Source organism: Dipodomys spectabilis, unplaced genomic scaffold (assembly GCF_019054845.1).
Source record: "Dipodomys spectabilis isolate Male_0828 unplaced genomic scaffold, ASM1905484v1 ptg000262l, whole genome shotgun sequence".
NCBI classification, from domain to species: domain Eukaryota; kingdom Metazoa; phylum Chordata; class Mammalia; order Rodentia; family Heteromyidae; genus Dipodomys; species Dipodomys spectabilis.
In genome coordinates, this window is record NW_024870939.1 from 2,194,031 (window position 1) to 2,208,722 (window position 14,692).

A 14,692-nucleotide genomic window follows, 5' to 3' on the forward strand; every position below is an offset into this window, starting at 1 on the left:
CAGAGTTTGGGAGGCAACTAGAAAGCCTTTTTTTCTCTTTTCCCTGGGCCTCCAACTCTAGGCCTCCATTCTTCTCAATCCCAAGTATGTCTCACACAGCATCAGACAGGAGGTATATGGATCTCAGGCCTACACTGTTTTCCAACATCCACAACCTGACCATCCTTTGACTTAGTCTCCACAGTTAAGCTGCAAGCCAGACACAAGGGCATGGCACGGCCTCTTACCAGGTCCAAAGACCACAAGGCCTAGCACTAACCATCCTTGGAGACCTTACAGACTGTCACTCACTCACTCATTACTCCTGCTGTCATGATTCAGCTGGCTCAGCTCACCTCATACTCCAGCCAGGTCCAGCCCCACCCCCACTCCCTGGGCATAAGTAATTCCTCTAATCTCCATCCCATCATCATCTGTCTATCTTGGTCATAGGCTCCAAAGGTCTGTCCTTGTCAGCTTGCCTTGGAAGGACCCCATGCTCATCTACAATAGAACAAACTGGAAGAATGCCAGGAGGCAAATATGACGACCACAGACAGCACAGTAAGGTGTAGGGCCCACAGCACAATGCAGGGAAGAATGCACTAGGCTTAGAGGTCAGGAATCTGCTGGTAACAAGCCACGTGGCCATCGACAGCTCAGGCCACCTCCTGAGACCTCAGTTTCCATGTCTGTAAAAATGGGGGTCACCCTGCTGCCCTCAGGGAAGAATAAAATGAGGTGATTCTAGGAAAAGTAGGCCAGCCACACATCAAGATCTGGGCTTGGTGCCTTTTACAAGCTGTCATCAGCCCGTGGGAGCAAGATGGCCAGGACCAAAACAGCAATGGCCAATCCTGCCCAGGAGGACAGAGAGAACCAGAAGGTGGCCTCTCCCAGGGGATCTTCATAACTGCCCTTCTCCCTCCCCGGTAGCCCCCACTCCCATGTGCTCCTAACCTCGTGTTCACCCTAAACAGGTACCAGACCTAAATGGTAGTGTCCCTCTTCCAGGGCCCCAGTTTAGACCCTTGACAAACGGAGACAAATGATACCTGTCTCTGTAGTAAAGTGTGGTCCATCATAAGCCTGTATTGAGGATGCTGCATGTGAGCAAACAGAGAGAGAGGGAAGCAAGTACCTTGTGTGTTTGCTTGTGGACACAGAGACTGAGAGGTTTCACAGATCTGGTAACATGGGCATCCTCTCAAGAGAGGAGCTGGGTGACTCAAGGAGGGTCAACATGTACTTCCCTCACTGCTACTCTTATTCCTACCACCTCCTACCACACCACCTCCCCTTCTAGAAGGGAAGTCTGTCAGCCTCCAAGTCACCAGTCCCATCAGGCCTCACCTGCCACTAAAGGCCACTCCCTGCAGGAAGCCCACCCTGATCCCAATCCTAGAGAGCTTCCCTTTCCCTCACGTCTGTCTGTCTGTCTGTCTGTCTGTCTGTCTGTCTGTCTGTCTCTTTCTCTCTCTCTCTCCTTTTTTCAGATTGTTAATACACTGCTTTATGGAGTCATTATCCTTCCTGTGTAAATCCTGCCTCAAACACATTTTCATCTAAGAAAGGGGTTTTCCGTTTTCTTTCCCTCATCTCCTCAGTACTGGGCTAGACACAGTGATTATGGTGGTTGCCCATAATGGCTTTTTTTTTTTTTTTTTCTGTCTGAGACTAGGACTCCAACTTAGTACCTGATGCTTTCTCCCATTGGCTGGTACTCAATCAACTGAGCCATACCTCCAACCTCTTCATAATGGCTTCTTGAAAGTGAAGCAAAAAACAAAAACAAAAATCAAGGAGTAAACGGCCGCATTACTATGGAGGAATAAATGAGGGCTAGCAGCATTGTCAGGTGAAGCAAGTGCGTGACATCTTTGTATTGATTGGCTGATCCAACTGGGGAGTATTAGGAACCAGACAGTTTCCTAGGCCTCAACCATCCATGGGAAGAACCTGTAGGCAGGCAACATTCCCATCCCTCAGACAGACACAGCCAGGCAGAATGCAGAGCAACTGTGCTTACCCCATAAACCCAGAGCTCACCCTGAACAAGCAGGTCATATTCAGCCCCAAGGCTAACCTCCAAACTGGTGTCAGGGAAGGAAAGGAGGCCTCTTGGCAACATAGAATTGCGGCAGAATAACTGGGGGAAGGGTTGGGAAGGTGGCTCAGTGGTAGAGCGCTTGCCTTACATGCATGAGGCCCTGGGTTCAATTCCTCAGCACCACATAAGCAAAAAGAAAAAAAATCCGGAAGTGGCGTTGTGGCTCAAGTGGTAGAGCGCTAGCCTTGAGCTGAAGAGCTGAGGGACAGTGCCCAGGCCCAGAGTTCAGGCCCCACAACCGGACCCAAAAAAAAGAATAACTGGGGGAAGACAGAGGTGGGGCATAGTCAAGAACACAAACTCTGAGGCCAGACTGTCTGGGTTTACATACTTAGCCATGTGCTGTATACCTTTTAGAAATGACACTTTATAGGCCAGGCGTAGTGATACATACCTCTAATCCCAGCTACTGAGGAGGCAGGGATGAAAAGATCATGGTTCAAAGCCTATCTGAGCAAAAAGTTATAAAGACCCCAATCTCAACAAAGCTGAGAGTGGTGGTGGTAGGAGCCTGTAATCCCAGATACATAGGAAGTTTAATTAGGAAGATCAGCTTCTAAGGCGGGTCCGTGGCCAAAAAGTATAAGAATCTAAAAGCAAGGAGGGCTGAGAATCTAAGTCAAATGGTACAGCAAGTCCCCAAGTTCAACCACCAGTACCACCAAAACATTAGCATCTACACCTCAAGGCCTTGCTTGGAGCAAGGTATTGACCTCAGGTCAATACCAGAATCTAGAAAGGCTAGATAATGATACCCAGACCAACAAAGCAAACATTCACCAGAACAGTGCACCATGCTCTAGGAGTGGGAATTCCAAAAGCTGGGGCAGCAGATGGGCTCACTGGTGGCGATCCAATGGTCTTCTCCTCTCCTCAAAGAGGCCTACCTTCACCCAGAGAACTCTGGGGACCTGTCTGCTCTGTGCATCCATCCGTTCCCTGTCTAGACCCCCAAACTCAGCTCCTCGCTGAGGTCCCCTCCACAGCAGGGGACACCTCTGTGCTATGTCATCCTGCCACACTAGAGGCCCACACTTGGCCTTTCTCAATACTCCAGAAACGCCTCCGATGAGGCCACCCCTCCAGGCCTCAGATAAGCCAGACCCCTCTCCTTTCCCAGCAGTAGCCTCCTGACTCCCTAAAACCCTGCAGGCATTTCACACACATCCTGAAATACACACAGGACCCCAAATGCCATCTCTTCTTCACTGCCAGATTTACAGAAGGCACACAGAACCATACCCTTCACTGACTGCCTGTCTAGTCCTCTCCTCCCCCAGCCTCAGCTTCCAGGAGTCCAAACAAGCTCTCCTCTAGCTGGAGGCTGGAATTCCCTGAGTAAGGGCTGTGCTTCCTATTCTGGAGTCCCAGTTGAAGCAAAGGTCCAAGGTCTAGGCAGCCCTGGCCAGCCCCCTCCCCCGCAGCTCCTCCACCCTGGGAGCCCTGCTCCAGCTGGAGGAGAGGCTGCACCTGGCCCCACACAGGGCCTCTGGTCATCTGCCCAGCCCCTCTCCTTCCTGAGGGAAGAAACAGCCTGAAGCTAGCTCAGAAAGAACCCAGGGACTGCTTTTCCTGGCAGGACTGACAGGTACACAGAGGACTCAGGCTGTGGACGCCATTCTACTTCTTAGCATGAGGAGGGGCTCAGCATTCTGCAGAGGAAAAGAAAAGGGAACTGATTTCCACAGGGCGAGGACAGATCCTGTCACTGTGTTAATCATCTGTCCAGGCACAGGGTGGGGAGGGCAGGGAAACATCTGGACAAAGCCAGACCAGCAGTTTAGCAGTAAGAAGAGGGGGAACTAGCATCGTAATGGCAGCAGTAACAAGAGCAGCAGGCAGCTGCCACTGGAAGAAAAGGACAGCTCTCAAGGTCGCACAGGATGGTGGCTCTGCTGAGTTGCATCTTGTCCCCAACTGCCCACAGGGAGAGGGAAGCAGGGCAGAGATGGAGCTGACCACAGGCCCCCAGTGACCTGGTTCCCACTCGGCCAGTGCAGATGCAGAGGGGAGGGGAAGCTGCCATACCATTAAGAAGGAGTCACACTTCCTACCACTCCTCTGGCTCCTAGATGCTGTTGCTCACACAACCCCAAATAAAAATGGCCTCATAACCAAGAGAAATTTTCCACCAAATGACTGCTGCCCAGCCACACCCAGCAGCCCCACAGGCTTCCGTACACCCCAGGCCCAGATTAGATTAGGAGTTCGAGCCGGAGCTAGGGACCTGACAGGTCTTGACTGCTTCCTGAAGAGCAGCTCACACCTGGAAAGCAGAGGAGAAAAGGCTGGAGTCATGCATCCCACCAAGGCTCAGGGTTGAAAAGGGTCCCTCAGAGACCCTCCCCACCTTAGCTAAAGAGGACTCTGAATCTCCTGAGCAGCTGAGCAGAAGCTCTTAGACTTATGTGTCCTCCACAGCCACAGGCCCCTGAGCTTCCCTTCTCCCTAGAATCTCCAATGGCAGAGCCTGGGCAGGGGCTGAGTCTCTTTAGGATTCACAATTAGTAGAAAGACTGTGGTTACAACAGTTTTCCTCTTTGTGATTAAAAAAAAAAAAGACAACTCACCAAAAAAAATAAAAATAAAAATGGCAACTCACCAGACCCTCAGCCTTGGCATTTCCAATGGACCAGCTTCCAACCATTGATCCTATAGGCCTCCATACTCTAGGCCTCAGGGAGAAGGTAGATGAGGGGCTCCACACAGCAGGACCGCACCCTCTCTCCTCTACCCTCCCCCAAATGCATTCCCAGAGTACCAACAGCAGGTCTCTCCAATCCAAATGGTCTCATAGCAGATTTCCTACTTCCCACTCCCAAACTTGCTGCTCTCACCACTCCCCTCCCCCTGCCACATTCCCATGTGCTCAGGGCCATTCTCCTAGGGGTGGAAACCACATAAACTGTAAAAAGGCCAAGGGTCCAAATGACCCACCTGACCCCACTGGGCACAAGAGAACTAACAAATCACCAGCAGCAGCTCTGCCTAGGAACCAGAGAGGAAAACCCAGCACCCACTGAGGACTGCTGAGGGGACACTAAGACACACACCAGAAAATAAATTCCAGAAAACCAAATGAGCATTTTCAGACCCACTGGAACCATAAGGAACCAGACATGGTTCCACTGAGGGAAGAAGGTTCTGATCCTGAGGAAGTTTCTGATCAAGTGCCATTGTGTGCTGCATTCAATTTTGTTTTGAGAACTATTTGGAAGCCTCCAGTACAATTCCTCACCTCAAAGCCTGTCCCACAGCTGGGAGCCAGTGGCCCATGCCTGTAATCCTAGCTACTCAGGAGGCTGAGATCTGAGGATCCAAAGACCAGGAGACTTTTTTTTTTTTTTGTCAGGCATGGGGCTTGAGCTCTGGACCTGGGCACTGTCCCTCAGCTCTTCAGCCCAAGGCTAGCCCTCTACCACTTGAGCCATAGCGCTGCTTCCAGTTTTCTGGTGATTTATTGGAGATAAGAGTTTCATGGCCTTTCCTGCCAGGGCTGGCTTTGATCTCAAATCTCAGCCTCCTGAGTAGCTAGGATTACAGGCCTGAGCCAATAGCAGCCAGGGGGATGATAAGACTCTTATCTCTAATAAACCACCAGAAAGCTGGAAGTGGCACTGTGACTCAAGTCACAGAGTGCTAGTCTTAAGAGCTTGTTTGGAGGTTCTAGCAGGGGAACACAGCTACTCGTATCCTTGACCGAAGATCGGTCCTCCTCTATCGGGGATGGTCATCCTCTTCGACCGAGCACACAGCTTCGGGAGGGACGCACATGGAGCGGTGAGGGAGGAAGGGGACACCCGCCTAGCCAGCCAGATCAGCCGAATCTACCCTGGCAATCAATGGGTTGACAGATGTCGCAGCCAGATTGCCTTCACATCCAGAGTGCTAGTCTTAAGTTGAAGAGCTCAGGGACAGTGCCCAGGCCCAGGGTTCAAGCCCCACGACCAACCAAAAAAAAAAAAAGTGTCCCACAGACAAGGGACTTTCAGATGCTCCTGGAACACCTAGAATCTTAGTCACCACCAACCCATGAAGCTGGCAGTCCCAGAGCAACCCCAATAATTACCACTGTGAAAGCTTCTATCTGTCTAAACCTGTAGCAATGGTATAGATGGTATAGTATTCAACCTGTGTAACAGATGGTTATCATCATGACCCTTTCAGAAACAGGAAAATGGTTAAGTAACCTGATTGCTAGTACTGGAACCAAAGCCCATCTAGTCTGGAAGTTTTCCAGCTATATGCTGTCCTGCTTTGCCCCGGGGAAGGGGTAGCTCTAAGCAGGCCACCAAGGAGAAGCGCTGCACAGCCATAGGATGACCTGGCTGCAGGTCAGGCGAAACCCTGGTTCTCCAGCTTCTAGCAGAGCAAATGGCAGAGAAGCCACAAAGAGCCAACTCATTTCCCTGGGAATTCTCACACTCCAGTCACCACCCATGGCCCTAAGGCTTTCCCAGACACTAAGGTTCTCATCTACCTCTCCCATCATGTGAGAAGCTCAAAGTCAACAGATATCTTCCAGGTGAGGGCTGCAGTTCACTACCCCCAACCATTCCCAGAAACTCTACTAACCATTTATATTTGCATTTTATCTCTCATATCATCTCTGGGAAGGAGTGTTATCCCCCCCACTTTTCTGTATTAGTAGGGGTTTGAATTTCGGGCTTTAGGCCCCACAGCCCAGTTATCCCCATTTTAAGGATGAGAAAACAGAGACATCAGGACTGTCTGATGCTAGTCCACAGCCTCCTCTTATCCACAGCCTGTCATCCCCGAGTCAAATTCTCTAGATGACAGGAGGGCCATCAGCTGCCCTCCCTGAAACAACCACAGCCGGCTCCTGAAGTTATATGTGAATACCATTTTTCCACCAAAAGCTATCCAAGCTTCTATCCAAAGCTGAGGAGGAGGCCCTTTCCCTATCCAGCAATGTGCTCACTCACTGCCTCAGCCACCCATGCCAGGGTGCTCCGGGAAATGCCACCAGGAGCAACCATTACAGCCTGAGAAAGAACTAGAGGAGGGCAGCAGGCTTCACCCTAGTCTCAGTGGGCATGCTGTAAGGCCCACTGAGATAGAGGAGCAGGCAGATTTCATAGACTTTTCCTCTGCCCTCTAATTGCCCCACCCACTCCTGCCCCCTCCAGGCTCTATAAATAACCCAGGTCAATGCATCAGAAGAAAGGCAGCCAGGTGGGTGTGGAGTGATGCTTGTGGAAAAGATGACTTCTAAAAGTAAATTAAGGCTCCTATTCAGAACAAGGGGTGGTAAGTCAAATTCTCCCAGACACCCTGCTCTTGACTGAAAACAGACACACCTGGACCTGCAGGCTAGGCCAACTCAACTAAGAAAGATTCTGTGACCAAGAGGAAAGCAAAGGCAAGAACTGAGGAGGTGGGGGGGGAGCTCGTTCAAGCAAGTTAGAGATTTTTTTTCTAGATCCTCATCTAACACACACACACACACACACACACACACACACACACACACCCCACATTTGTCATATACCAGGTCAGAGTAGGTGAGGGTAAGGGTGAAGGCAGAAAGGCTAGGATGATAGGACAAGCACCTCTTCTGAAAAAGAAAAGGCTAAGAAGAGATATAGGGGAGAGGAGCATTCTACCCCACCCCCACCCCCTGGAGCTCCCTGAGCCAGGAAGGAACCGGAGGACAGAAAGCAGGAGGAAAAAAACAAAACAAGGGCCAAACTATACCACATGATTCCACACCCAGCAACCAAAGAGCAAGTCATGAGGAAGGAGAAGGCCTAGTGAGGGAGACCTGAAATCAGGTCACAGCCCAGCCTTGAACCTGCCCCAGGCCACAGCGGCCAGCCAGCCAGCCAGGAAAGCCCTTCCCCAAGTTATACTTTGAAAAATGTTCATGGTCAGGCGCTACACTATCCAAATCCTTCTTTCATCTGGGTCTGCATCAAACTCAAGACTTATTCCACTCCTCTAAGGAACCTGAGACTGTCATTCCTTCAGGCAAATCTTCCCCAGGCCTCTCACCAACTAGGACACACATCTGGCTCCCTTCAAACAGGTCACTCACAAAATACCTATTTGAAGATCCACAGCAGGTGATCAACTCTGGGACTGGCATCTAGATCCCACCCAGACTCTGATGCTCAAAGTCTGAAGCCTTAATCTTAATGTAAGAGAGGCCAAATGCTACCCAAATAAATGAATGAAACCCACTGGTCCTTGTGGGGGAAGTGTCTTGGAGAGCTACTTGGGCACATTAACCACTGCTGCTGTCTCCACCTAAGACAGGGCAGGAAGGATAGGCAGGCAACTTGACTGGTCCAAGGCTCTCCTTCCTTAGGAGGTTGTCTGGCCGACAGCCCAGAGACCCTGGACACAGAGTGGGGGCATGCTCTGACCATGATGGCCATTCCACAATACACAAGAGACAGATGCCCTGAGGGATCTCTAAGCTTGCTGGGGTGCCTCCCTGCAATCTCAGCCAGTTAGGGGAATTCACACTCACTCACACACACACACACAAGGGTGAGGCACTACCCTATGGACTGGGCACCCAGCCTTGTCTGCAGTTTTCATCCTTATTATCTTCTTGGAGCAAAGGAAGACAGCCCCAGAAGCCCTTCTTAATTTCCCACACCCTCAGGATCCCATTCCCAACTTTCCTGGGCCACTACTCAAATTCCACAAGATGTCCCAGGGCTCACTAACACCCAATCCCGTCAGCGCTCCTGAATGGGAGTCCAGAAAAAGACCCCAAAATGCACACGACTTGTCTGTCGGTTTGCGTCCTGGAGCGCGAGGCCAGGGGCTCACGGGCCGAGGTTCTGGGTCCTGGATCCCCCGCCAGCCCCGCCCGGTTAGGCCTCCAACCGTTTCTGCGACCCCGCGACCCCCACTCACTGCGTGTGCTGGGCGCGGCCTGCGCCGAAGACCTCGTCCAGCGCCACGGTGGCCTGGCCCAGGAACTTGTCGACGCCGATGAGCGAGCGATGCATGGTGGTGAGCACCAACTCGCATGCGGCGCTGGCGGGGGCCGGGGCCCAGGCTGCGGGGCCCGCATCGGCTTCCTGAGCCCGCAGCAGGCTGTCCAGGGCGCCGGGCGGCAGCTCGAAGGAGCATTCCTCGCGCCATTCAGGGCAGCCCTGAGTCTTCTCCACCACCGACGTGCTGTACTTCTCGCGGCCCACCTGGATCACCGTGTACGCGTCGCTGGTGCTGCCCGCGCCCGAGCTCTTGCCCCGCAGCCCGCGGGCCCTCAGCACCGTCACCTGGACGTGCGTGGGTAGCCAGCGAGAGGGCCCCGCCGCCCGCTCCTCTTCCCGCACCAGGGCCATGGTGGGAGAAGCGGCGGAGGGCAAGGGCTGGCCGGGCCTGGCGCTGCCGCGCGGCCCTAGTGACAAACCGGGAGGCGCGGCAGGCGGTCAGGAGCCGGCTCCCAGAGCCTCGGCCCGCACACCCGGCCGCCGCAGCTGCGGGCTGGCCTGGGCCGAGCCGGCCGCCGCCTCCCCGCCTCCCGGGCAGCCGGCCGCGCTGCGACGTCAGCGCCCCGCCCCCCTGCCCCGCCTCGCGGCCCGCGCCCCGGCGCGCGTGGCTGTGCGGCAGTGCTGGGGGTGTGGGGGGGGGGGGGCCTCCCAGCTCCGGCCCCGGCCGCAGCAAACCCGCCTAGAGCGAGCCGGGCGGGGCGCGGCCTCTGCAGAGGGGTGGGCGGGGCTTCCGCTCTGGCCCCGCCCCGGCCTGGGGGCCTCGGAAGCTGCCGCGCCGAGCCCGTCCGGGGCACGTCGCCCTCCACCTGGTATGAAATACCCGCTCGGCCCTTTCCAGCCAATCCCAAATCTCCCTTCCGAGATGCCCTGACTCCGAAAGCCCTCGCCCTAAAATGGTCCCGGCGCGTCCCTCCTGGGAAGTCCCACCCTCCCCGGGGTCGTGCACGTGGGGTGATGCTTGAGCGTCCGGCCTGCATTTCGGGGCACGCCTTCCCACGTTCCCACCCGCCGCGCCCCGCCCCGGGGAAATGCCCTTGGAAAAGCCAGAGTGACTCCCGCTCCGCCTGTGACAGCCCCGCATCCGGGACCTGGAGGCCAGAGAGCTGCTGTCGTGTCCTCCCGACGCGGGGTGGGACCTGGGATGCCAGAGAGCAGGCTCAGGACAGGACCCGGCAGCGGAGGGCAGGGTGATGAATAAATAAATGGGTAACTACATCAATATTTAAGCATTCACTCAGTGCTGTGGGTCATGCATCACGACTGGAGGGTTTTAAATAATTACACACACCTATTAAGTGCCTACTGTGTGCCCAGCCTTGGCTATAAGCGTTCATTATTGATAAAGATAATGGTTCATCATCACGGTGCTGTACTTCAGCCAGCACTGTGTGCTTTATACACATTACCTCATTGTATCCTCAGAGCCACCCTGTATGTGAATATGGTCTTTAATTTCCTGTTTTCCAGAAGATGACATTGCAGCTCAGAAGATTTTTTTTGCCCAACTAATATAATTGTGTGTGTATGTGTGTGTTGGTACTAGGGCTTGAACATACAGACTCCTGTACTTGCTTGGCTTTTTTGGTCAAGGATGGCCCTTGAGCCACACCTCCACTTCCTTAATATAAATTTTAAATAAATTGTAATCCACAAATAGAAGAATATCAAGGAGGTCAGAAGCTTTTATGATGGAAAGTAAAACTTCAAACGAGATACCCCTTCAGCCACTTGTGTTTCCAGGACTAGTGGGTGAGTTTACATTGCTGCATAAAATGCTTTGCTAGTGTTACCTGGATTTATCTGACCATTATCTATTGCCCTGATAGATATGATTTCAGCTAGCTCACACCTACTTCCCTCAATCTAGTATAGTTAAGCTATTATGTTACTTTTAGTTCCTCTATTGGAAACCTGAATAGAAGCCTTTATTCTTCCTAGGTGTCCACAGTACTTCTTGACTCTCCACTTCCCAGGCCAAGTTCTCTACCAAGAACTTGAATGTGGGAAATCCACAGACCTGGCAGAGGAGAACCACCACAAGTTTATGCTCTGAACTCTGGGATAGGGAGTCTCGGGTACTATGCTGCATGATTTAACATCCCTATAGGTGGCACCTAGGTTTGCAGCCACCCAAGATGTGCATTGAAGCCAACTCTAACCTCTCATTTCTTCATCTAGAAAATGGGAATGATGACTCCTACCACAGCTGCTGAGCAAAAACAGTAGCTGTGTCAAGCACTGGTAGCTTACGCCTGTAACACTAGCTATTCAGGAGGCTGAGATCTGAGAGTCACAATCCCAGCCTAGGCTGAGACTCTTCATTTAACCACCACCAGAAAGCCAGAATTGAAGATGTGGCTCACATAATAGAGCACCAGTCTTGAGTAAAAAGGATTAGGGACAGCACTGATCCCTGAATTCAAGCCCCAGTATAGGCACACGTACAGAGAGAGAGAGAGAGAGAGAGAGAGGGAGAGAGGGAGGGAGAGAGGGAGAGGGAGAGGGAGAGGGAGAGGGAGAAGGAGAAAAAGAGTAGATTCCCTGCTGTGCCATTGCAAATGAAAGTATCTTTACTAAACTTCAACTAAGATCAGTGTGTCACTTCTTAAACTTCCTTGGGTCTGCCTGCTCTCCTCTGTGACCCCTCCCACCTCCCTCTGCCATCCTCCTCCATGCAGTAGCAAGGTTTCAGGAAAGGGCTAAAGAGAACTCAAATGGGCTACTCCTCCTCCTCCTTCCTCCTGCCCTGGCCCACGCAGTCTGGCAAGTTTGAACTTCCTGCTGGCTCAGGATTGTGGCTGTAGGGCAGTGCAGCCAAGCAGAACTCCCCTTTTGGCCACTTGGCCTTAGAAGGAAAGGGTGGGTCTGCCAGCTGCTCAGGAAAGAGCAGAAACTCTAGTTAGTAAGGTCTCAGCCACCCAGAGGCACAGTCCCTCCCCTGGAAGACAAGACCACCCACTCCACCCATAGCAGCCCTAGAGAATAGCTATTCTAGCACAGAACAAGTAAGATGAGCCTAGGTCGTGGGGCCTGAACTCTGGGCCTGGGCACTGTCCCTCAGCTCTTCAGCTCAAGGCTAGCGCTCTACCACTTGAGCCACAGCGCCACTTCCGGCTTTTTTTCTTTTTGCTTATGTGGTGCTGAGGAATCGAACCCAGGGCCTCATGCATGCAAGGCAAGCGCTCTACCACTGAGCCACCTTCCCAGCCCAACCTAGATAATTTTTTAATGGTACTTGAATGCAAGGAAAATCCTATGGGAACCAAAAGGCTAGGGATTGCAGTACAGCAAAAGAAGACAAGAAGCAGTGCTCTGGTGGCTCACACCTATAATCCTAGCTACTCAGGTGGCTGAGATCTGAGGATTGCAGTTCAGAGCCAGCCTGGGCAGGAAAAATCTGTGAGACTATTACCTCCAATTAACCACCAGAAAACTAGAAGTGGCACTATGGCTCAAGGACAGTACCCAGGCCCTGAGTTCAAGCCCTTTAACAGAAAGAAAGAAAGAAAGAAAGAAAGAAAGAAAGAAAGAAAGAAAGAAAGAAAGAAAGAAAGAAAGAAAGAAAGAAAGAAAGAAAGAGAGGGAGGGAAGGAGAGAAGAAGGGAGGGAGGGAAGGAGGGAAGGAGGGAAGGAGGGAAGAAGAGAGGGAGGAAAGGCAGGAGGGAGGGAGGAAGGGAAGGAGAGGAGAGGAGAGGAGAAGAGACTGGAGCCAATCAGAAAGAGCTCCCAATGGCCAGAACTGAGTCTCACTGAATCAGAATTAACTACAATATTATTGGGTCATAACCTATAAAACTCCATGAGTCTATAGTGATACCAATAAATGTTTGAATGGAGCCTGGCATGGTGTCCTGTAACCTCAAGCATTCAGGAAGCTAAGTTTAAAACCAGCCAAGCATAAGTAGTTCACACCTATAATCCTAGCTACCCAGAAGGATGAGACCTGAGGATCAAGATTTGAAGCCAGCCTAGACAGAAAAGTTTGTGAGATTCTATTTCCAATTGAACAACAAAGTGCTGAACTGGAGGTGTGGCTCAAGTAATAGAGCAGCAGCCATTGGCAAAAAAAACAAACAAACTTAGTGAGAGTACAAGGCCCTAAATTCAAGCCTCAGTACTAGCACACACACACACACACACACACACAGAGTTCAAGACCAGCCTAGACTACATAGTAAGTTTGGGCTTGTCTGGACTACACAGAAAAACCTTGACTAACCCCTCCCCCCAAAAAAAATATGAATGCATGAATGAACACAGTAAATGAGGAAGAAAATAAATTTTTCCTTACAGAATTTTTAGTGGCATATGTAGAAACTGTCCCCTCCCAGACATATGGTTTAATTCTCCCACCTCATGTGTGGGATAGACTCAGATTCAATTCCAAAGAACAGAAAGAAAATGAGAAATAGTAATTTGACAATGGCAAAGTGTGGTAGAGGGCACCCTAGTCAATTGATCCCGAGTTACATCAGTTGCGCTACCTCATGCCCATAGTGAGAAGGGTACTTCCCCTCTGTGCTTTCCCAAATCCTATAGCTGCTTCCTAATCAAGAGAAAACTGGAAGCAAATCCATTCTTCAAGACACCCAATTTGTACTCTTCAAAAGTGTCAAGGTTAAGATCCTCATCACAGACCGGAAGACACTAAGGAGACATGACTAGATTCCTAACACATCGAACAAATGTGACCCCCTAAATGCTACCTTTTAGTTTTCTTCTTTTTCTTCCTTCTTTCTTTCTTTCTCTTTAAAAAAATCTCTTTCCTACCTCCCTTCTTTCTTCCTTCATTCGTTTCTTTTCTCTTTTCTCCCTCTCTTCTCTTCCCCTCCTCTCCCCACCCCTCCCCCTCACTTCCCTTTCCTCTTCTCTCCTCTCCTCTTCTCTCCCCTCTCCTCTCCTCCTCTGCCCTCCTCTCCCCTTCCCCCGCCCCCCACCTCCCCCTTATCTCTCCCATACTAAGCTTTGAATACAGGGCCTTGCATTTGCTAGGCAGGTGTTGTACTGCCTGAGTCATTCCCTGGTCCTTTTGCCTTAGTTATTTATGCAGGAGCTGGCCTGGACCATGATTCTATTTATGCTTCCCTCATAGTTGGGATGACAGGTGTGCTACTGTACCCGCTTTTATTAGTTGAGATAGGGTTCTCTCAAATACTTTTTCCCCAGTCTGGCTTCAAATTGCATTCTTCCTGGTCTTAGTTTCCTGAGTAGCTGGGATTAGAGACATGAGCTATTATGGTGAGGCCCCTTCTTTATTTCTCCTACTTTTTTCTTTTCTTTTTTTTTACTTTCCTTTTTTTTTAGACAGGGTCTCAATAAGTAGCCCTGGCTAGACCCGTAGTTGCTACCCTTCTGCCTCCACGTTCTAAGTACTGGGATTACAAGAAGAGTACACTACCATGCTCCTATACATTGTTCTTTCTGTCTGTAGGCATGTGTGTGTGTGTGCGCACATGCACACACGTGCGCGTGCACATACTCCACACACTTGAGTACTAAGACTTAGACTAAGGGCCTAGGTGCTGTCACTTAGCTTTATCACTCAAGGCTGGATCCCCACCACTTGAGCCACAGCTTTACTTCCCGCTTTTGTTTTCTGTAATTAATTGGATATAAGAAGAGTTTCATG

The 14,692-nt window shown here is 51.3% G+C and overlaps 1 protein-coding gene across 4 annotated transcripts in view; it reads right to left on the reverse strand.

The window, feature by feature from the left end:
* Rab11fip5 (RAB11 family interacting protein 5) overlaps nt 1–9,550 on the reverse strand; it is a 40,937-nt gene extending 31,387 nt beyond the window's left edge. For all 4 annotated transcript variants that reach the window (XM_042699814.1, XM_042699813.1, XM_042699812.1 and 1 more), the window contains exon 1: nt 8,981–9,550. In XM_042699814.1, coding sequence (XP_042555748.1) covers nt 8,981–9,414 — 434 coding nt within the window. In that variant the 5' untranslated portion in view covers nt 9,415–9,550. The remainder of the gene's footprint in view (nt 1–8,980) is intronic.
* Between the last annotated feature and the right edge of the window lie 5,142 nt (nt 9,551–14,692).